Source organism: Heloderma suspectum, chromosome 1, assembly GCF_057233095.1.
Source record: "Heloderma suspectum isolate Gila_16-S chromosome 1, 16-S_ref, whole genome shotgun sequence".
In the NCBI taxonomy this organism is placed as follows: Eukaryota; Metazoa; Chordata; class Lepidosauria; order Squamata; family Helodermatidae; genus Heloderma; species Heloderma suspectum.
This window is the reverse complement of record NC_139458.1, coordinates 435,599,009-435,621,240: the sequence shown is the minus strand read 5'-3', so window position 1 is coordinate 435,621,240 and position 22,232 is coordinate 435,599,009. Positions and strand designations below refer to the sequence as shown.

Sequence of the window (22,232 nt, the reverse complement as noted above, 5' to 3'; positions counted from 1 at the left end):
TTTGAAATTGGCATCTGTTGATTGTTACAAATGAACTTATGAAATGGAAAAATTTCTGTGGAAAAATAAACCACTGGAAAAATTTCCATGGAAAATTTTCCACCCCATATAACTGGCTGAAAGTTTGTAATGTATTTGTGAATGTGTATAATTGATTAGCCCGTGGTATTTTTTGGTGCTGTATATCTTGTGTACATATGTCTATAAAACTGTAATATGTAATGTATTTTACGGAGCCCCAGAGGAATGAAGTTATCTTCAAAACATTAAGCTAGTGCCACAAAATAAACTTTCGGTATTGGGGAGGGGGAGAGACTGGATGATAGAAAAAAAGACAGTGATTTATACTGGGGGGGGACGCCCACTCAAGCACACACCCACTGCCCCCCTCTCACACACCCACTCCCCCCCCCCCATACACACATACCAGAACAACACGGAGGGTGTGTGAGATATAAGCCTTTAACTGCAGCCTGGCTGCTTTTCCCCACTGCTCAGCTGTTCCCCGCGGATCAGGTCAGCAGTGTGGGGGAAGAAGGGAGGCTTCTGAAAGGACAGATTCGGTGGGGTTTGTGCTTTTAAAGCACTCTTCTCTCCTTGCGTGGGTGGGAGGGGGTTGCCACCTCCCCACACAGGCAGAATGGACTTGGGATGGGTCTGCCTATCCACATGCAGCCTACCGGCTGCCCCCTCCTGCCTTACATGACTGGGAAAGAATACAGTACAAGTGAAGTGATTCCTAGGAAATGAACTCAAGAATATTAATACTACAACTGCGCCAACGCACTTTTTGTTGGTTGCAAACAGCAGGATGGTCTGCAAGCTGTCCCAAACTAGAAATTATTAAAGCAAGTATGCAGACGACTATAATCTCCAACAGGGTTCATTGAAAAAGCAAATGGATGGGAGACATTTCAAGATATATTTGACATCTACAATTCAAATTATTTGACCTGAAAATTCAATTACTTTTGGCAACAGCCTTGCTTCCCGCCCGCCCCCTCTGGATAAGTAAAATCAGCTTAGAGTCAATTTTGCTGGCTAATTAGCTAGGTTCACTGGGACTCCCAATCCCATCTGTACGGTACCTTCTCTAGGAAAGTGCTTCCATCTTTTAAGACCCAACCTGGGAGCCTGGATAGCCTTGGACTGCAGGAAAGAAAAAAGGAGCATTAATGGATTTTATGATGAAATCAGCACTCTTTTCAGAGAGCTGTGTTTAAATCACTGATGCTATGTATGTTTCACAATTACAGTGTAACTAAGGACCTAATTAAAAGCTGGCTCTACGAGAGACTTGCAGCTCAAGATGGTCATCTTAAATCAGTATATGGAATTTTCTTCCTGCTGGACTACCCCAGGTATACAATTATTGTCTGGGAGCTGATGCCAGGGGTCAAACAGACCACTGCCCGTGCTACCTTCTCGAACTGACCTGGAAGGTAGGAGTAGAAGTACCATATCACCATGCCTCCCACCTCCAACCCACAGAGAAGGTCCAGAAGGATGCCATGGTCAATGGTAGCAAAAGCCATTGAGAGAGCAAGGGGACTCAAAGGGGTTGCACTCCCCCTGTCTCTCTCATGGCTGAGGCCATCCATCAGGGCAACAAAGGCTGTTTCAGTGCTTAAACCAGGCCTGAACCTGGATAGAAATGGGCCTAGAAAATACATCTTATTATTTTTCTTTATTACATTTCTATACCGTCCAATAGCCAAAGCTTTCTGGGTAGTTTACAATTACAATTAAAACCCTAAAATGAAACATGATGAAACATAATATCAAACCTTAAAAAAAAAGTTTACAACAGAACAAAATCAGAGTAAAAAACCAGCAGCAGGAAAAAACCTAAAAACACAACAAGACACATTTAAAACATAACTGAAGAACTAAAAAGCCTGGGGTCTTCACCTGGTGCTGAAAAGATCACAATGTAGGCACCAGACAAGCCTCCCTGGGGAGGACATGGCACAACCAGGGGGCCACCATGGAAAAGGTTCTGTCCTTAGTAGCCATGTCCTTGACCTCATTGGTGGGGGGACCCAAATGAGGGCCTTTGAAGATGATCTTAGGATCAGGGCAGGAGACAATCCTTCAGATAACCTGACCTCAAGCCACTTGGGGCTTTAAAAGTTAATTCCAACACTTTGAATTGGGCCTGGAAATGGACTGGAAGCTAGTGCAGATCGCAGAGCACTGACACAGAATCATAGAATAATTCTAGGGCTGGAAGGGGCCTATAAGATCACCGAGTCCAACCCCCTGCTCAATGCAGGAATCTAAGTCAAAGTGTAACCCATGCTTCAGTTGTTGTGGGTTACAAAAGCATCCCTGACAGATGGCTGTCCGGCTTCATCTTGAATGCCTCCAGTGTGGGAGAGCCCACTACCTCCCTATGCAATTGGTTCCATTCTTGTATTGCTCTAACAGGAAATTTTTCCTGATGTTCAGCCGGAATCTGGCTTCCTGTAACTTGAGCCCATTCTTCTGTGTCCTGCACTCTGGGATGATGGAGAAGAGGTCCTGGCCTTCCTCTCTGGGACAACCTTTCAAGGACTTGAAGAGCGCTATCTTATCTCCCCTCGGTCTTCTCAAGGCTATATATGCCCGGTTCTTTCAGTCAATACGATCATGTTGGCTAGCCTGTTAACAATCTCGCTGTTTGTGGACCAGCTGAAGTGTCCGGACTGTTTTCAAAAGTAGCCCCGCGTATAACACATTGCAGTAATCCAAACTAGAGGTTACCAGAGGAACGATTCCATCCAAGAATGCCTGGAGTTGAACCGCGGCCACCCTCTCAAGCACCATGCCCCGAAAGGGGATACTTGCGACAAGGTGATAATTGTTACTATCTTCTGGGTCCAGAGAGGGTTTTTAAAGGACAGCCAGCTCAGTGCCCTCTGGCTAGATGCAATTAACCAAAATGGGCAAGGACGGAGTACACATTTACTTGGCGGAACGCCCCTAAGCACCTTGTCTGCAGCCTCAGCTTCCCTCACTGGAGGGAAGGGTCAGTCACAGAATGTGGAGGATCGACAGCAATCTTGAGAAAGTTGAGAATCAGCAGCAATCCTTTGGGGAAAATCAAAGGACAGACTGGCTGTGCTGCTTGTTCTCGAGCCAGTCACTCTCTCTCAGCCTAATCTATCTCGCCGCGTTGTTGTGAGAGGGAAAATGGGCCAACCCCACACACGCCACCCTATGCTCCCTGGGAGAAAGGGTGGGATGCAAACGTAATACATGGATAATTCGTAAGGAGAGAGGAGTGGTTAAGGCCTCTGTCCGGGAACTTCATGCGCCTCGTTGATCAGGACAAGATGCTCCCTTTTGAGGATGCAAATGCAAACGGGTGGCGGGAGGGGGCCATCTTTCCCATGCCATCGAAGCTCTTTACCAGAAGCTGCCCAAATAAAACAACTCTCGCTGGTGGACTTCTGCCACCAGAGTGAAGTGATTGATTAATCCCAAATAGTTCAACCCGTCACATAAATAAAACAAGCAGGAGCGTTGCTCCTCCAGACAAGGAAGGTTAAGAGCCTTTCTGTGACTGGACTTCAGCATCTCTGCCTTTGACTTTGCTACGGGAGAGGAGGTTTCAGCTGATTAACCTGCTTCCTGGAACATACAGCCTCTTATGCAGGCAAGGCTCTTACGAAGGTGCCTTGGAAAATTAGCACCCACACCAACTTTTCCCCAAAGAGGAGTAAACTAACTTTACATTAACTATGGCCGGCAGAACTCACAACCAAGTATGCCTTAGGAACATAGGAAGCTACATTATACTGAGCCAGACATGGGACAAAGTGGTTAGGGAGACATTTTTCTCCCTCTCCAACAATACTAGAGACAGAGTTCATTCCAGGAAGGTAACTGGTGGGAGAGTCAGGGCAGATAAAAGGAAGGAGTTCTTCACACAGTGCAGTTAAATTATGGGATTCGTTACCACAGGATGTGGTGATGGCCACCAATTTGGATGGCTTTAAAAGTGGGTTAGACAAATTCCTGGAGGAGGAGGCTATCAATGGCTACTAGTCCTGATGGTGATATGCTGCCTCTAGTATCAGAGGCAGTATCCCTATGTACACCAGTTGCTGGGGAACATGGGCAGGAGGGTGCTGTTGTGCTCCTGTGGGCTTCCCATTTGGGCAGCTGGCTGGCCACTGTGTGAACAGAATGCTGGACTAGATGGACCTTGGTCTGATCCAGCAGGGCTCTTCTTATGTTCTTATGTCCATCTAGCCCAGTACTGTTGACACTGACTGGCAGTAGCTGTCTAGGTTTTCAGGCAGGAGTTTTCCCAGCCCTACCTGGGGATTGAACCTGCATACAAAGTAGGTGTTCTGCCAATGAGCCATGGACCCTCCCTCTGCTATGGCTGACCTCAGGCTCTCCAGTACCATTCTGGTAAGAGCCACATCACGATCACAAAACACAACAAGCAGTTCGCCATATTTCAGGGCTTCCCTTTCATCCATGAACACAAAAGCCACTAGCCCATGGCTCCATCCCATTTAGCATCATGCCAAGAAATGGAACCCGAAGGGATATGCAGATGAAGGGGAGGGGCTATGTAGATGATGGCTGACTCTGTTCTCAATGGCTCCCATTGCGTTCTGTGGGAGAAAGTAAACCAGCGGCAGCCCGGGAAAGAAGGCAAAATATTAAACTAGGCCAGTGTTCCCCAACCTGGTGCCCTCTAGATGTGTTGGGCTACAACTTGGCTGCGCTAGCTGGGGAAGATGGTGTCTAATACACTTGGGAGGCCCTAGGTTGGGGAATTAGGCAATGGACCCATTGATTGATTTAAAATGATTTTTAGGCCCCCTTTACAAATGTAGTTCTCTGCACAAACATGTTTCTCTGAATGGCTGCATAGGAACATATTACAGCGCCTTACTGTGAGCCAGATCACGAATCCTTTCAACCCAGCACTGTTTATTCTGCCCGGCAGCTGCTCTCCGACACATTAAGCCAGGGATGAGGCATGTGTGGTCCTCCAGATGTTGTTGGACTTCAACTCCCATCATCCCTCACTACTGGCTATACTGGCAACGGCTGATGGGAGCTGCACTCCAACGACATCTGGAGGACCACACGTTCCCCACCCTTGGCTTACGCAGGGGTTCTTCTGGCACTTGCGGCTTGTTTCTTTTTCAGTGGAGATGCCAGGAATTGAACTTGGGACCTTCTGGGTACAAAGCATCTTGGACTCGATGGTCTTGTAGGCCCCTTCCAACCCTACTATTCTATGATTCATGTGCTTAACCGCTGAGCTATGACTCAGAAAACAGAACAGCTGCACATGGGACCATGTGGGGGCGTGGCACATACACAGATGGGATGTAATATATAGGCTCTGGCCAGACAGACACAGCCCGGCATGTTCATTTATTGATCTATCTATTTATTACATTTATATCTTGCCATTCCTCCATCAGATGACTCCAGGCACTGACCAGACCCGGGGCTGCTTAGATGCAGCCACATGACTGAGGCATGCTGCCTTCAGACCATGTTCTGGTGCCATCATGGCAGACACTGGCTTGCTTTCTATAACAATGCCTTCCCCAACCCAGCGCCCTCCAGATGTGCTGGATGGATGAGGAAGGCTGCTATAAACAGTAGCAAAGGCTCCCCAGTGCCCAGGAATTCGGAACCGTTAGCAGGCCTAGATGGTGTTGAGGATCCTGCAACAGAGGTGGCTAACCTGGGCATGGGTTAGGGTGGAAATATATGTCTGGCATGCCTGCCCTTTAGATCTACCTCCCATTTATCTCCTCTTGCATGAAGAAGCCAGAAAGATGACAGATCAGTGACCTCACTTGTGCTGAGCTGCTGCTGCAATACTTTACTGAAGCTTAGAATAAATTATCTGGAAAACCAAATCGATAAATCCATAAAACGTTTTCCGTCTACTGAGCCAAAGGACGTTATTTTGATAAAGGGAATTTTTAAGTGGACAAAGTCTATTTATGCTATCGGATGATACTGCATGTTCATTCGAAACCTCCTTTGCTGTAACCCACCCCCGGGCCTCCTTCAACGACACTGTCACTCCTCCACCTCCTCTAAATCCTCCCCCCGCAAAAATATAGCTCATGAAGCAGAAAGTAGAAGTTTTAAGTAGTATATAAGATGACATACCTCTGGACCAAGGGCAGAGGGAGAAAGTTGAGAGTAGAGGTCATATCCAGCCCACAATCGAGCATGATGGTGGTAGATTTGAACTTGAGGATGTTGCATGGTAGTGTCGGATGCCCTGACAAGCAATACTAAAAGAATGAGATTGGACTGAATAAATAACTAGCGCTGAGGGAAGTAAAAAATGGGATTCACAGACTGGGAAGCAGTGCTAGACTGTGGTCCAAGAATCCTCACCATTTAAAATGACATCCTAGGTTATGACGACTTGTTCCCCTTCCGTTTGACATGCAAAGTATCAAAATAATCTTCCTAGGGCTTGCGACGTTTCACCTGTGCACTCCGCTCCCTGTATAGCACCTACTGAACTCTGGGTAGTAGCTATCTGCACCTGATCCAGGACAATTAGCACTTCATATGTTATCACATGGCAGTCTGTATTGTAGGTTATTGAAAAGCAAGACAGGGCACTGAAGTGCATTGGACAGCAATTGCTTTATTTCTTGAACTACTGCTTCACCTAGCTCATAGGTTAATCCATCTACCTAGGTGTGGGTCTCATTGGCTCACTCATTGACAGGAGCATCACAAATCTGAAGTACTTCCTCAAGAGACAGAATGCTGAAATTTGGTTTACACGAAGTCCAAGAAACCTTGATTACTAGAAGAGTTTGAAAATGGGGCATTTTCACATCTATCACATGGAATTGCCAAAGTGAATCTATCTCATAATTGGTGTCAACAGAAAGGGCAAACCAAACACACGTCATGGAATGCAGGGGTGTAGGAAACTAGGTGAGGAAGAATTGCCAGAAGCAGATAGGAATACATCCATGACTGCAGAATGCACCCTGTATTTACTCATGTATGTTGTATTCCAGTTCCGGCAGTGAAACTTTTAACACTGATTGGCTAAACTGGAGTGATGGCTTGGAATGTTCAGTTTGTAGTTCAGCTTCTATGAGGGAAGGAAGTGTTGTCAGTTTGCCTGGGATTAAAATAGCTATAGGGAGGGCTGAAGGTTGGGAAGAGGTCCCAGGACATATGGGACCAAAGCTCAGGGTCAGGAAACCAAAGAGGCAAGGAAGCTGAAGGAAGGCAATGCTGAATAGGCAATGGACTGAGAAAGAGCAACCTGGTCTGTTGCCAAAACCTTTGATTGGTGGAAGAAGCCAGGAAATAAGTGTTTTCTTCCAGCATTTGGACAGTCAGATGCTTGGGGATATCCTCAAGGAAGAGGCGAGTTCATGCAACCACTTAAAGAGCTATTGCCAGGTGTATGGACTGTGTGTTGACACTAAGCGGTAAACCATTACCCGTCATCCAAGACGGAAAGTAGGAAAAAGAATGCCAAGTCCAAGCTCTTTCGGCACTTATCAGAGAGCTCTTGGGGACTCCCACAACGCCACTGTATGAAATCGTAATTTCCCTTGCATGCATGGGCATGCAAGGGAAAAGCCAAAACACAAGCAAGAAGGGAGTGAAGATAGAGGGGGATTTCACACAAGATCTGGTGGTTAAATCTGTCTGTCATGAGACTGCAAACCAGGGGCTGACAACTTGTGGCCCTCAGATGTTTTGACCTACAGTTTGCATCAGCCCTAGCCAGCATACCCAATGGTGAAGGATCATGGGAGTTGTTGGCCAAAATAACCTGGGAGGACTGCAAATTGCCCACTCCTGCTGTAGAACGTATATTGTACAGTTTAGAACATCTCTCTTCCTTTGTCTGACCTTTAAGGTTTCAGTTGCTAAAAAATTATCTGCATATGTAACGTTTGAACAATACCGCAAAAATGCACAACACATGAGGAAAAATAGGAAATAAAGCAGGAGGACGGACAACCCCACACATTCCACACTTACAGTACAATTCTAGGCCTGTTCACTGTGAAATAAGTCCCACAGTGTGCAGTGGGGCTTGCTCCCCAGTAAGCGTGTTTAGAGTTGCAGCATTTAAATGAAAAGCAATATTTAGGCTGCAATCCTATACACGCTTACCTGGTAATAAGTCCCATTGAAATCCATGAGCCTTACTTCTGAGTAGACATGTCTAGAACCATGCGGTTAAAACTTGCTTTTTTCCTCCTCTCTCCCCATCCCCTTCTGTTTTATTTATTTTATTTATTACATTTCTATACTGCCCAATAGCCGAAGCAATCTGGTTCAAGCTGAAGCTCTTTTCCTTGTGTCCTCTGCCTTTTAGATTGCAAGCCTGACAGCAGGGACCGAACAGGGCGAAGTCATCATGAGTTATTTAACCCATGATGAACTGCAGCCACCATTTTGAATATGCAACCCCCAATTAGGGGCTGGGCTGTGTCCTGCGAACCTGGTCAGCATGGGTTAAATAACCTGCACATAACCGTACTATTAATCGAGGGTCATGTGAGGGTTGTTTAATTTATTTATTTATTTATTGCATTTATATCCCGCCTTTTTTCCTCTTGCAAGGAACCCAAGGCAGCTTACATTATCCTCCTCCTCTCTGTTTTATCCTCACAACAACAACCCTGTGAGGTAGGTTGGGCTGAGAGGCTGTGACTGGCCCAAAGTCACCCAGTGATCTTCCATGGCCAAGTGGGGACTAGAACCCGGATCTCCCGGCTCCCAGTCCGTCACTCTCACCACTACACTACACTGGCTCACTGGCATGTTTAACTCTTGAATAAAACATGCTGGCCAGGTCTGCATGACACGGCTCCATTCCGATCAGGTCTTGCGTGTTCAAATGGGCGGCCACGTGTGCCTGAAACATGCCACAGCTCATCTTGGGCTATTTGACCCAAGATAATCTGCCGTGTTATGTGAACAAGGTCATTGTCTTACCACTGATATTCGTAAGCCGCTCAGGGAGCCTTTGTGGCTAAGGAGCAGGGTAAATATACTCTAAAGTAGGGGAGGGCAACTTATGGAACTCCATGTGTAGAACTACAACTCCCATATTCCTCAGCCAGTGTGCCCTCTGTCTGGGGATGATATGACTTGTACTCCAACACATATGGAGGGCACCAGGTTGGGGAAGGCTGCTATGTTTCATCAAAAACAAGGAAGAGTTGTGACACTTTAGGGACTAACACATTTATTACGGCATAAGCTTTGGTGGACTATTTCATCAGACGCATGAAGTATTATCTTCAATTGGCAAGTGGCTTGGGTGCTGGTATTGTAATCAGTGAGGTTTATCCTGATTCATTCGCCCCTACCTCCCTTTCTTGTCCTCCCCAAAGTGCAAAACTTCAGTTGCAAGCCTCTGGGCAGCGTTTGTGCCCAGATTAATAATAACAACAACAGCAGCAGCAGCACAAATGAAATGGTATGCACGTAATGCTAAGCCATGATGGGGTTTGTTGAAATCTGGCTTGTTGCTGTGTCCAAACCCATCCCCACACACAAACCATGGTTTGTTAACCAGCTACAAACCACAAATAGAAGCCATTGTTTGTTCTTGGCTTGCAAAGTCTGGCTTGTTTAAACCATGGCTTGTCATGATGTCTGAACCCAGAACCATGACTTTTCCATGGCTTGAATGCACTGCTGTCTGCCCTGAAACAGAGGCGCCCAGCAAGAGCAGCCTGAAAATGAAACCACTCTGAAGGCTGGCAAAATGGGCAGAAGAGAAACAAACCAGAAACAGGGAAAACAAAGCTGTGGCCTGTTTGCTTGTCTGCAAAAGATTCATGGATAAAGCAACAAACCATGGTTAGTATCAACCACGGCTTAGCATTACAAATGTGAATGCAGCCTTTCAGTGTCAAATGTACAATTAATGAGACTCACAACTACACAATAATAGCATTCCCATTAGTAACTCTAGGATTTGTAGGTCTCCGTGGGAGTTAGGACTCTGGATTATTTCTGTGCTGTCATCAATGCACATCGGCAAAAGAATTCTTATCATATTTGCAACATTACAAATCCCAGGGTTCTATGGGGAAGCGACAGCAGTTCAGTTTGCTTTTAGTGTAGATGCAAAAAGTTCTCGTGTGTGAGAATTGCACTCGTTTTTGTTTTAAGTGAGAAAGCACCTTGGATTTTAAAATAGCTTCCTTCTACTTTGTCTCTTGTACTGGCGTTAACACGAGCCCTACAGGGTCAGAACCAGGGGGTCCATCGAGTTCAGTATCCTGTTTCTGACAGTGGACAGCCAGATACTCCTGGGAAGTCCTCAAGCAGGACATGATGGCAACAGCTCACCCCCTACGGCCGCTGGTTGTTCCAGCATCTGGTGCTCTTGCTCTGATTAAGGTGGTTCCACTTAGCTACAGTGGCTAACAGATACTGTTAGACCTGCCTTCCCCAACCTGAGGCCCTCCAGATATGTTGGACTGCAACTCCCATCATTCTCAGCCAGCTGCATTAGACCTATCCTCCACAAATGTGTCTAATCTTCCTTTAAACTGATCAGCACAAATCTTATGGGAGGGAGTCCCACAGGCTAATTATGTGTTGTGTGAAGAAGTACTTCCTTGTATCTGTCCTGAATTTACAGCCCTCAACAGTATTCACATATTTTTATTTATTTGTGGCATCTATAGACCACTGAATATAATAAAATCTCATACATGACACAAACAGCATGCGAGAGAGACCCAGAGGTTTTTTTTGTGTGTGTCGTGGCTAAATAAAATGAGGCTCATACAGCCAAGCATTCCACCCTTCTTCGTTTGAAAGCTACAAAATACAGAGTGTATGATAGCTTTCCTAGTCTGAATAGGAGTAAGCATTTCTATACTGGTTTTCTACTGTTAAAAGCACTTCACATTCTGTGATCCTTACCAACAACCTTGTAAGGTAGGCCAGAATCATAATCCCCACACTGTCAATTTCTAAGGCCAGCTGGGGACTCTGGGGCCAAGGAGACATTTGAATCTGAACCCAGGGACTTTCTGGTTCACAGCTCACAGTTTTAGTCATTATTTAATACCAAATACCAGTTGCTGGGAATACAAACAGAAGGGTGCTATTGTGCTCATGTCCTGCCTCTGGCCGGCCGCCGTGAACAGAATGCTGGACTAGACTGGTCTTAAGTCTGAGGTGATCTTGTGTACATACCCTTAGGAATCTGCCTTGGCCCATGTGAAGGTTTGAGGCCTACAGAGGCAAGGAAAAGAAAAAGCTCAGGCCTAGAGGCCTGGAGTTTTTTGTTGGGAGGGGCTATCCCTGACAGGAGTGGTTTCCTTTCCCTGGTTAAGTTTCAGTTTCATTTCCCCAGCTAAGTGTCATTTCTTCAGGTTTGAAACAGTACTTTCGGTTTTGAGGGAGGAGGGTATAAAAAGAGGGAGGCCAGAGCCTGAAGAGGGAGCACGAAGCAGCAGCCTGGAAAAGTTCAAGTACAGCTAGGGTAAAGGAACTTGCTCTTTGCAACTTTTATTTTCTCTTAAGGCCTTTTGGATCACTCAGCTCTATTGTGTAAACACGTTTAGTTGTGATTTGCTTGCTTTTAAGTTACTAGTAAACTGTTGTGGTTAAACCTTGTGTCTAGAGTGTCAATCACCCCACGCCTACAGCCTAAACCCCACATTATTGGAAAGGGGAAGGTAAAAGAAGGGAGGTGGGACTCTTAAGGAGGCAAAAGAACCTGAAGTGGTTGCTCAGGGGTCCAGGACATAAGGGGAAGCCTGACAGTCCATCTAGCCCAGTACTGTTGACATTGACTGACAGCGGCTCTCTGGGTTTCAGGCAAGATTCTTCCCTAGCCCTACCTGGATATAGCAGGATTGGCCGCTCCACATGCAAAGCAGGTGCTCTGCCTCCGAAATATGGTCCCTCCAACCTTACACTCCAATCCTAATCGAATTACACTGGTTCCAATTAAAATAACTCGGATTTCTAACTAAAGAATTGAGGATCAATGTAAGTGAGAAATGTGCCTGCTTCCAACCCCAGACACACACACTTTCGGAACTTCAGAGGTGGTATGTACACCAAAGATACCCCAGCCTTCATCCCATCATACAACGTAGGCCTAAAGAACCAACCAGGATGTTTTCAGTAACAGCTGCCTAGATTATTTCTTAACTGCCTGGTTGCAGGGGAGGAAGACAAGGGAAAGGGCCTATGAATACTTCTTTTTAACTAAGGTTGCAATCATAAGAACACAGGAAGAGCCCTGCTGGGTCAGAGCAACAGTCCACCTGGTCCAGCATTCTGTTCACACAGGGGCCAGCCAGCTGCCCACGGCGAACCCACAGACTTGCAATCTTATGCATGTCTACTTGAGAGTAAGTCCCACCAAACTGGGTGGGACTTGCTTCTGAGAATACACACCTAGAATCAAGCTGTACAGCTAAAAACACTACACTTTCTTTTTGAGAGTCACAGAGGCAACTTGCAAAGTTATCCTGTGTTGGCAAACACCCGGGAATAGATCAAAACAGCAGGGAACTGCAAAAGGCAACAGTTTTTAATATTTCTGTGCAAAACTAAAAGGTATAGAAATGTTCCAGGCTCAACCTCTTGCATCTCATGGCCTTCTGGCTCCACTATTTAGAACTATTTTTTCCCTCTCTATTCGCCGACTGGGTGTGTTTTCTCAGCTGGCAGATAACATTTCCTGCATCTACTCTACAAAAGCTCATTTGCTTGCTGTTTTTTCTGGACCCACTCTGCCCACTTCCAAGAGGGAGAAGACAAGGTGCGTGGAGGTTAGTGCTCCTCCTTGCTTGCTCACTCTCTCTCTCTCTCTCTCTCTCTCTGATAGGGCAGGTGAACAAGCAGCAACAGCAAGGAGAATGAGTAGCAGGCCATGGCCCCCTCTTGGGGCATGGACCTCGGTAGCTGCCCAATTATGCTGACCCATGACACCAGCCCTGTCCATCAGCCAGAGCGACACAGCACAAGTGCGTGTGTTAATGGAGGGAAGGTCATGTGCTGGGTGCGTGTGAAGGGGATGCCAGCCCTAGCCATGTCCAGTCCAGTCCCAGCTCTGGCCCTACCCACAGGCACAGAACCCACATGGCTGCCCACATCTGGGATATATTTTCAAATAAATAATGTCTGTCCCATGATAAGGCAGGAGTGGGCAATTTGTGGCCTACAACTCCCATGATGCCTCAACAATGGCTATGCTGGCTAGGGCTGATGGGAGGTAGGCCAAACCATCTGGTGGGCCACAAGATCCCCACCCCTGCTTTAAGGAGTTACAAGAGTCTTTTTTCTTCCTTTCTTTTGGGTTTTGCAGTAACAGACTAACATGGCTACTTATTCCAGAACTTGCGTGATTGTAAACCTTCGGGGCAGAGACTGCGCCGCTGCTGAATTCCCCACAGCCCTTGCAGAGCTGCTGGCACTTAACAAAATGTTATGTAATATGAGTAACAGGTAGTAAGAGAGCTCAAGGGGAACCCACCCTCATTCCAATGCGGTTTAAAAAAAACATATCTAAAAGGGGCTCCTGCTTGCCTGCCTGCCTGCCTATCAGACCTCTGGCCTGGGGTCCCAATACACAAACTGCTGTGGCCTTCTGTGGAGAGTGAAAGGAATTCTGCATATGCTCAAAGGCACGCTATTCTCTGCTGTTCCCAGCGATTTCAAGGCCGAGGCCTGTAGCGCTGGAACAGGTGGTGGAGCTCAGCTCTGGCCCAGACTTGAATTTGCTCCCTGTGAGTGGCAGATGCAGGCTTAAAAAGCCACTCACCCCCCCCCCTCGAATTTGTTGGCACACACGTCGTTCCTGTTTTAAATGCAAGCGTAATAAAACATTTTAAATTTAGAAATAAAAACCCTTAGCCAGCCCCCTTCCCCTGACTCTCAGGGAGGGGGAAAAGAAAAAAAGAATTATTTTAAACACTAATTAGGGTTCATCAGAGCACCCCCCAATGGGTTAGGGGCTGCAGCCCCCCTCCCCCACTGTAACACGTTCGGGGGAATGGGTGCCCCCCTCATGTCCTTCCCCCACCTCCTCCACTCAGCCCCCCACCACCCAGCCCAACTCACCAGCTTCATGCTTTACCCGGCTCTATTTAGCGCGGGCCATCCTCCGGCTCTTTCCGGGCCTAACCCTGCCCCAAGGCATCCTGGGGCGCGTAGTCCGTCCCTGTGTCCGACTCCCTCTTTCCCCTCCCAGAATGAAGTCATGGGCAGCCATTCCTTCAGCCCCCCGGAGAGCACGCTGGGAATTGTAGTCCCCTCGCCCCGCTCCCCCTCATCGCTCTCCCGTCTACGGTCGTCCATTGGCGTGGCGGCGCGGGCGGAGGACGCCGGGAGTCGTAGTCCTGAGCGGCCGGCTCTGCCCCGTCACGCTTGGGAAGAAGGAACTACAAGTCCCAGGGTCTCACAGCGGCAGCAGGTGGGAGCTTGGATGTTGATATCAACATGGCGCTTGTCAGACAGACAAAGACAGTCAGTCTGGTCTGATTGAGCCCAAAAGGGAGCAGGAAGGAGCGGGAGGGGCTTTTTCTCTCCTTAGGGGCGTCCAGGCGAAGCAGGGGCTGGGAGCCTGAAGCATTTTGCATCCCCAGAAGCTTCCCCCCTCATTTTATTTTGCAGACCCCCTAAAAAAACCCTGTTTGCTTTTCACGTTTGGGAGCCACCCCCAACTTCTGCTCTTCAATGGTCAAGTGGAGAGAAAGCTGCCAGCACCCAAAGGTGAGTGGGTTTTGGGCACGGGAGGGCGCGATCTGGGCAGTTTTGGGCGGGAGGGGGGAGGGACATAAGTGATCTTGCAAAAATTGAGTGGGGCATGTCTTTTCCCTCTTTTGTTTTTGTCTGGCTGCAGGAATTCATTTTTGCATTTGGGAGTAAGGGGAGGGGGCAAAATATGCCCTCTAAAAATGCTCCCCAAGTGACTTTGTGGGGCGTGAGAATTTTAGAACCGAGAGAGGAAGAGAAAACGCCCCCCCCCCCCGCGCCCCGAGCTGAAGGGGAAGGAAAATCCCCTCTAACTAGCTTTTCGTAATTGTTTTTATTTTGTTTTTGGTGAGAAGTTTTGAAACAGCACTGTGCGTTCCCCCTTCTTTCCCCTTGAAATGTAAGCTGTTGATCGTGTCAGGCAAAGAGAGGGAGATGAAATGCCTCTTTGGCTGCCTACCCAAGATCAGTTATCACAGATTAGTTAGCTCACTTTAGCCAGTCTTTTGGCGCCCAGGCAGACTGAAAGTCTGGATCCCCCCACAATCTTTTTGATAGGGATCAAGTTGTGATTGTTCTGATCTGCATTGAGAGATGGTTAGTATAGAAACAAATGGTGTTTCTGGATTAATTACCCCAAAGCGGGAAAGAAGGGTGTGAGATGTCCTGGCTTTGAGTTTAGGATTTTTCCAAGCATCTGGAAATGTTGGGCTACCATAACAGAGCTCGGGGAATCATTGCATTAAGTGTAGCTCATTAGAGACACCCTGGTCTGACACGATTGTTTCCCAACAAATGTGTTCTTGCGTAGGTCAAGGTGGTGATCCCTCAGGGCATGAGAAAAGTCAAAGAGGGATACGGCAGATCTGCAGGTCTCCCACATTCCGTGTGAACACCATGGGAATTCTGGTTTGCACAATATGTGAGGTTTATACGGCTGACGTGTGATGATAATGGGGTGGCTTGTGCTTGCTACTTTATTGCTGGGTTTGCTGGACTATTTGACAGCGTGCAAAAGAGATTATGTTGCCTGGGATCTTCTAGAAGGGACAGATGATGGATTCCTTTTTGATGATCTTGCAGGGTGCTTGTTCTCTTCAACTGGGTGGTGGTTCTCCCCCCCCCCGAAATGGGGAATGGGTATAAAAAGGAGAACAGAGATCTGGTTTCATCTCTGCTCAGTTTTGCTGGGGAATTGATCCCAGTACTGAATGAGGCAGTTGATGCTCACATTGTAGGCAGCTTTAGCCACTGCTTCAGTAAAACTAAGCTCCTGGTTTTAACTAAACTTTAATTGTCCTATTGCCTCCATTACACTAAAACCAGTTGTCTGACTTGAGTTGTGGGCAGGAGTGTCTGCATGTGTGTGTTTTTACACACTATTTTTGCCAAAGGAGCTGTTATCATGAGCTTGTTGTTGGGTTTGGGGATGTGATTGTGCTGAGAATTTTAGTACGCAAAATGTGCACAGGTTGAAAAGGGAGATGGGGCTTTTTTTCCAGAGGAGAGAGAAGTAGCTGATGGGTCTTTGGCAAAGGGAGAAGTCGAGATGCTGGGGTGTGCCCCAGGCTATATTGTGAGTTGGGGGTCAATGGTGGTGGTGGGGAGAGGGGAATGACTCTCTTACAAACAGAACAGCATGACAAGTAGAATGTGTTTAACTGTCGCTGTATCCAGATCTTTGGCGGGGTGAGACCTTCTGTTGGAATATACAGAAGAGTTCAGTGCTTTAGATTAGGCTCCACGGAGGTGTATGAAACTGGAAGGCATCAGCTTATGTATGTGCCGGATCAGGCCTGTTTTGTGCATGGCCAGTGTCTGCATGTTGTTTTGTGGGGCTGGTCTGGAATAATATCTCAGGCCCTTAAAACTTGATGCGAATGCTTGAGGGTTTTTGTCAGACTCACACACATCCCGTCCCTGCTTCTCAGGAACTTAGTGCTTCAACATTCAGTGCTATAGTTTTGAACTATCTTTCCGGCACTATGCAAGGATAGCGTAAAAAGGAACCATTGTGGTATTATGCGTTTGGACCTCAGAGACTCCAGGTGGTTCCAGCCAGAGGGCTCCTAGTGCTACCAGTCAAAACTCATTGTTCAGCTATTCTGGCTTTTCCTTGCAATGGATTCTTTACTAGTAACAAAAAAACGCAGAAGAAGTGGTGAGAAATCCCAGGAGGGTTGCAGGTGGAAGTCATGGTCGTCTGGACCTCCTGTAAAATTCCATGAATGAGGCAGGCTGATGGCGTGATAAAAGCCTCGTCTGGAAGCAACCTTGGTTTCAAATCCAAGCCAGCCCTGGGTTTATTGGGCAAGTTAATGAAAGCAGATGTCCTGTGGTGCTTAAGAGACTGAGCTGTAACTGGAAAATCTCTTGCTCAAATCCCATTTTAGCCATGAAATCGTTTACAGCACAATGCAATACAGGCCGATTCAGAAGAAAGTTTCATTGAGTTCAATAGGGAATTACTCCCAGGTAGTGAGGGTGGCAACCTAAGTGGCCTTAGGCAAGCCACCTTTTCTCAGCTACAGCTCTTCCCATCTGTGACACAAGGATAGTAATGCTGACCTACCTTGGAGGGTTGTTTGTAAGGATCACTGAGATAATGTATATGAAATGCCATGATCATGCAAAAGATCTGTACTAATGCTACGTTTGGAATTCCCTCCACCCTACAGTATGACCCTGATGGTGTTTTGGTGCCTGTTAAAAACTTATTTGTTTAGCCAAGCATTTGCTGATTTTAATGCCTTACTCAGACTTCTTTTGTTTTGTTTTGGATTTTTATTTCAATTTTAATTTTTAAATGAATTTTATACACTGTTCTGGAATTTGTTAATGAAGAGTGGAACATAAATACTTTAATAATACTGATAGTTAATAATAATAAGTTGTAGTATTGCTATTTTCTAGGCTCGTGTCCCTGTCCCAAAAGGTGAGAAGGTGAAATTGAGAGTGAAGCCTTGTTGCTTGTCCTGATCTGTACTGGTAATCTAAATGAGTCATTTTTAAAAGTCCTCTGTATCTTCCATTGAGTAAAAATAATAAATTATAGAGGAGGGGACCAGGGAGGCTGCTTTGGAAGTATTCTTTCTTTTTACAACATCATCATGCCCAAAGAGGACTTTTCCTTGAAGGTGCTTAAAAGGGACACCTTGTAGAAGTGAGTTGGGGTTTTCCACTTAAGTCTGGGTAGCTTCCTTTTGCTTGTACAACAGCACCTAGGGTCAAAGAAAGCTGAAAGGAGGGTCCCCAAACTCAAGTGGAAAACCCCAGCTCACTTCTGTGGGGTTGGTTTCTATTCAGATCATATAAATCTTTCATCTTTCTCTCTCCTCTAAAGAACATGGTCGGGGGAGATGCACGCACGCATGCATGTGCGCACACACACACACACACATGCACACAGACAGACACAGAGAAAGCTTTGTGAATAGAAATCATATTTTGAATTAGCCAAGAAGCTAATTCTGTGTTTCTGATGGGGTGTATGGGACTGGTTTGGCATTGTTATTGTTGGATGAACATGCAAACCCACCTTATACTGAGTCAGACCATGGGGCTACTTAACCAGGCATTATCTACTCTGGCCTTCCTGTGGGAGCAATGGGTTTTGTAGTCCACACATCTGGAGGCACCAGGTTGAGGAAGGAAGGCCAGTCGACTGACTGGCAGTGGCTGTCCAGGGTGTTGGGTAGAGTTCTTTGCTACTGGTGGCTACATAAAATACTTTACTTGGAGACGCAACAGAGTGAAGTGGGGTTTTCTGCAGGCAAAGTGTGTGCTGGACCATCGGGAGGGTCTACCCAACGCAGTTTACAGTCATTGCAAATAATGACCATTGTTGGTCACATTCAGAATTGCTGGGATGAGTGGCCAGGCTCATCATGAGAAACCAATTGCTGGTGAAAGTCTACTGTGAGCTGTTTGAATAACAAGCTGGCTGTGAACTGAAGTCGCCAAAAAAGCCTTGTTAACGTGTGAAGATATTTTCCCGACCTTGAGAATTGTACCCAAACACCATTGTTTTCTGAGCTGCCTTGAAACTTCCTTTTTGCTACGGCTTATGGGGAAGATAAAAATATTTGTGATACCTTGGAGCCTGATGCATAACCCCAGATGGCTAAGGCTGACTTTTGCAAATTGTAATGGCATGAGGATGCAATCCTATGCATGTTTAGACAGAGAAGTCCTACAACTGCCAGCATTCTCCAACCTGTCATGGAGGAGCTTCTCCTTTGCTGCTCCTGCCCCATGCTTGGAACTCTCCCTCCAAATTCCGACTTAACCCCTCACTTGAAGCACTTCTTTAACCCCCCTTCCCCGATCTTTGTACTTCTGTATGTTAAAGCGCCATGTATGGATTATGCTGTATGTCCAACACATCTAGAGGGCACCAGGTTGGCAAAGGCTGAAATATGTATACATTAGTTCATTGCATTTAGAATGCGTCAGCCTCTTCTGTAAGAACATAAGCAGAGCCCTGTTAGATCAGACCAAAGGTCCATCTCATCCGGCATCTTCTTTCCAACGCATATTTTCCCCTCTCTCTTATTTAATTAGTAGCTTTCATATAACCCCCCTTTCCCCAATTGTGGGTGGGGGCAGCTTTCAAGTCATCTCAACGTTCCAAAAGAATTAAAAGGGCTGTATAAACTCTGAAATGCAGACCTGAAATGCAACAGTCTGTAGTCCATCCGATGTGGGTTGGAAGCCCATTGAGTAGTGGCAGCGTATCATCTCCCCCTCTCCTGCACAGCACCGAGTGCCACATTGTCACCAAATAGATGTTAAAAATTAGTTGAGGATGGGGAGGGGAATGAGAGATAGAAGCAGCAGCTTGGGAGTCCTGTGGAATCTGCGCTCTGGCGGGTTTTCAAGGAAGAGGGAGGGCAGGCATTGATCAAGCATGCATTAGACATGGATATCCTATGTCTGGGCCAATGACCTTCCACCCGTGTGGGCATGTATGCAAGATCACTTAACACAGATGAGTTGCCCCCTTCACATTCTTGGGTAGAATTAGTCTGTGAGGAGCAACGAATGAACAGACGGGTGTATGTGTGCTTACTTGGCAGTAAGTCCCACTGATTTCAAAAGGGTTTGTTCCCAAGTAAGTGTGCCTAGGACTGCAGCTGTGCAGCCTCCTCCGGGGATGCAACCTCCCTGCTCCGTGGGCGTGCCCTCGAGAAAGCGCTTCAACTACAGATGAGTGACTCCTTTAGCACTCTTTAACTGGCTTGTTTTGCACAGTCTGGCAGAAAAAGGTGCACTCCATCACTCTTTCGATACCTGCCCGTGGGCGATTTAAGCGATTGTGAGTACAGGATCAGGAGATGATATCATCACTTCAGAGTAATTAATGCGGAGTATAATGCAAGCAACGTCGGATCCTGTGCTTGGGCACCAAGCAGGATTTTTTTAAAGCCCTTAATTGAAGAGGTGGCTGTTAAAGCGGTGCTTTGGTCCCTGATTTGGGAGAAGAAAGGGGTTTACTAAGGTGCAGTCCTAAACGCTGGCTGGGGCATGCTGGGATCGGTAGGACTTTTTCTGTCTAAACATGAATAGGATTGTGTCTTTAGTGTGTGTGTGTGTGTGTGTGTGTGCGTGTGTGCGTGTTTTAATATAGCCCGCCTTCCTAAAAAATAGCCCGAGATGAGTTCTGTGGGATGTTCTGCTGCCCATGGATGCTGCTGCTCAAAATTAAAGTTGTTTGTAAGAAGAGAGGTTGACAGAAAAGAGGGAGAGAAACTGCTGCCTCATGGGCTCACATCACCGCAGAGGGCTTGACTCAGTCCCGTGATAGGAGAGGCTCGTTTCTGCAGTGCTTATCGGGTGCTGGGCCTGTGCGCTGTTTCCTTCCGAGGGTGGTGAGGTTGGCAGACACTTTTCTTCCTCCTGTGAATGCAAGGCAGCCCTCCCACATGTCCCCAGCAACAGGCCACTGTTATTCCTGGGAGCTGGAGTCTTTAGCTGCAGAAGCTGGAGCTGGTGTCCGCACATGAACTCTCAACTGGGCCCAGTGGAAGCAACTGTTGCTAGCTGATGTGCCACCAAGCTGGCCCCTACACCAGGAGAGCACAACCGGAGGCCAGATGCGGCCCTCCAAAGCCTTTACTGTGGGCCCATAAGGATGCCCTGACCCTCACAACCACCACTGAATTCCCCCCTGCCAGTTTCCCCACTCGCTGTACTCTCTGCTCCCTCCACCACAGATCCTCATCCAGATCATCCCTGTCCATCCCCCCACCCCCACTAGCAGTGAGGAAAGAGCAATCTCTGTCGGAATCCCTTGTGTATGTGTGCGTGCGTGCATGCATCTGTCTGTATGTGTGTGTACATGTGTGTGCAGCCCGCAAGCCAGCATCATATGTGGCCTTTGGGGACGAAGAGGTGGTCCACTCCTGCCTTAGACCAAATGGAGCATCCCTCCCCCCGCTCACTTTGTTGAACTTTTGAATGCCTTCTCTTTTCTTTTGCATTTGTATCCCAGTTCATAACTTTTATTAATTATATGCATGCAGGATTTATCCCTGCCATATAAGATGATCCGTTGGTGATTGGATCCATGTGTATGATCACTCGTGCTCACACTGTTTGTAGAGTGGACTCCATTGTTGTAAAAGTCTCCACAATTACACACGCACACTGGCTGGGTTCACACAACATGATAACCCACGTTCAAGGTTGAGTGTGGGTTGTTGATGAAACATGGCTTGTTGTGTTGTCTGAACTCAGCCATAACAACAAACCATGGTTTGTTAACCACAAACAAACCACAATTCACAATGCAACAACAAACCAAGGGTTCTCTTCATGGGTTGTTCATGGTTAACAAACAATCATTTGTTAGCATGGCTGGGTTCAGACAACATGACAACCCACACACAACCCATACTCCTCCCTGAGTGTGGGTTATCGTGTTGCGTGAACCCAGTCACTGAAAACCATTAAGGCAGGTAGGTCAGCATTGTCAGACTTCCAGTGGAACATGCACTGGATATGAACAGTTTGTTATATTTGCCTCAACGAGAAAGCCATTTAGTTTGCCCCTAAATGTATGTGCTTCATATCTTAGTTTTTAAATTAGATTTGTATTTTTAACATATTTATATTTTTATGTACTGTGAGCTGCTTTGTGAAGGCCTAGGCCAGCTGTCCCCAACCTGGTACTCCCCAGATGATTTGGGTGCCAACTCCCATCATCTGCAGCCAGCATGGCCAGTGGTCAGGAATCTGGGAGTTGTAGTCCAGAACATCTGGAAGGTACCAGGCTGGGGAAGCTTGGTGTAGACCTTTACAAACCAGGGTATTAATATCTACTAAATCATCCTTCTCCAAGCTGGTGCCATCCAGATAGGTTGGACTGCAACTCCCATCATCCACAGCCAACAGGGCACAAGACTGGGGAAGACTGACCTACTTAATGCATAAATATGAATTCTGTGCCATGTGTGCAGTGAAGGAGAGTGTCTTGTACAGCCTTCTCTGCCAGTACTGCTGTTTCAACATGGGCCTAT

The 22,232-nt window shown here is 46.9% G+C and overlaps 2 protein-coding genes across 27 annotated transcripts in view; one reads left to right on the top strand and one right to left on the bottom strand.

The window, feature by feature from the left end:
- INTS9 (integrator complex subunit 9) overlaps positions 1-14,156 on the bottom strand; it is a 92,787-nt gene extending 78,631 nt beyond the window's left edge. For 4 of the 5 annotated variants that reach the window (XR_014787010.1, XR_014787011.1, XM_084829434.1 and 1 more), the window contains exons 1-3: positions 14,080-14,156; positions 6,145-6,272; positions 1,089-1,149 (exon numbers count right to left, since the gene is read on the bottom strand). Coding sequence is in view for 2 of the 5 variants with exons in the window: in XM_084829434.1 (XP_084685560.1) it covers positions 1,089-1,149; positions 6,145-6,272; positions 14,080-14,088 (198 nt within the window). In the remaining 3 variants the exon portion in view is untranslated. The remainder of the gene's footprint in view (positions 1-1,088; positions 1,150-6,144; positions 6,273-14,079) is intronic. The other variant, XM_084829436.1, reaches the window with a different exon arrangement.
- Positions 11,468-22,232, top strand: part of HMBOX1 (homeobox containing 1) — a 153,003-nt gene continuing 142,238 nt past the window's right edge. For 12 of the 22 annotated variants that reach the window (XM_084829459.1, XM_084829457.1, XM_084829458.1 and 9 more), the window contains exon 1: positions 14,439-14,730. The gene's annotated coding sequence lies outside the window, so the exon portion shown is untranslated. The other 10 variants (XM_084829439.1, XM_084829440.1, XM_084829437.1 and 7 more) reach the window with 6 other exon arrangements.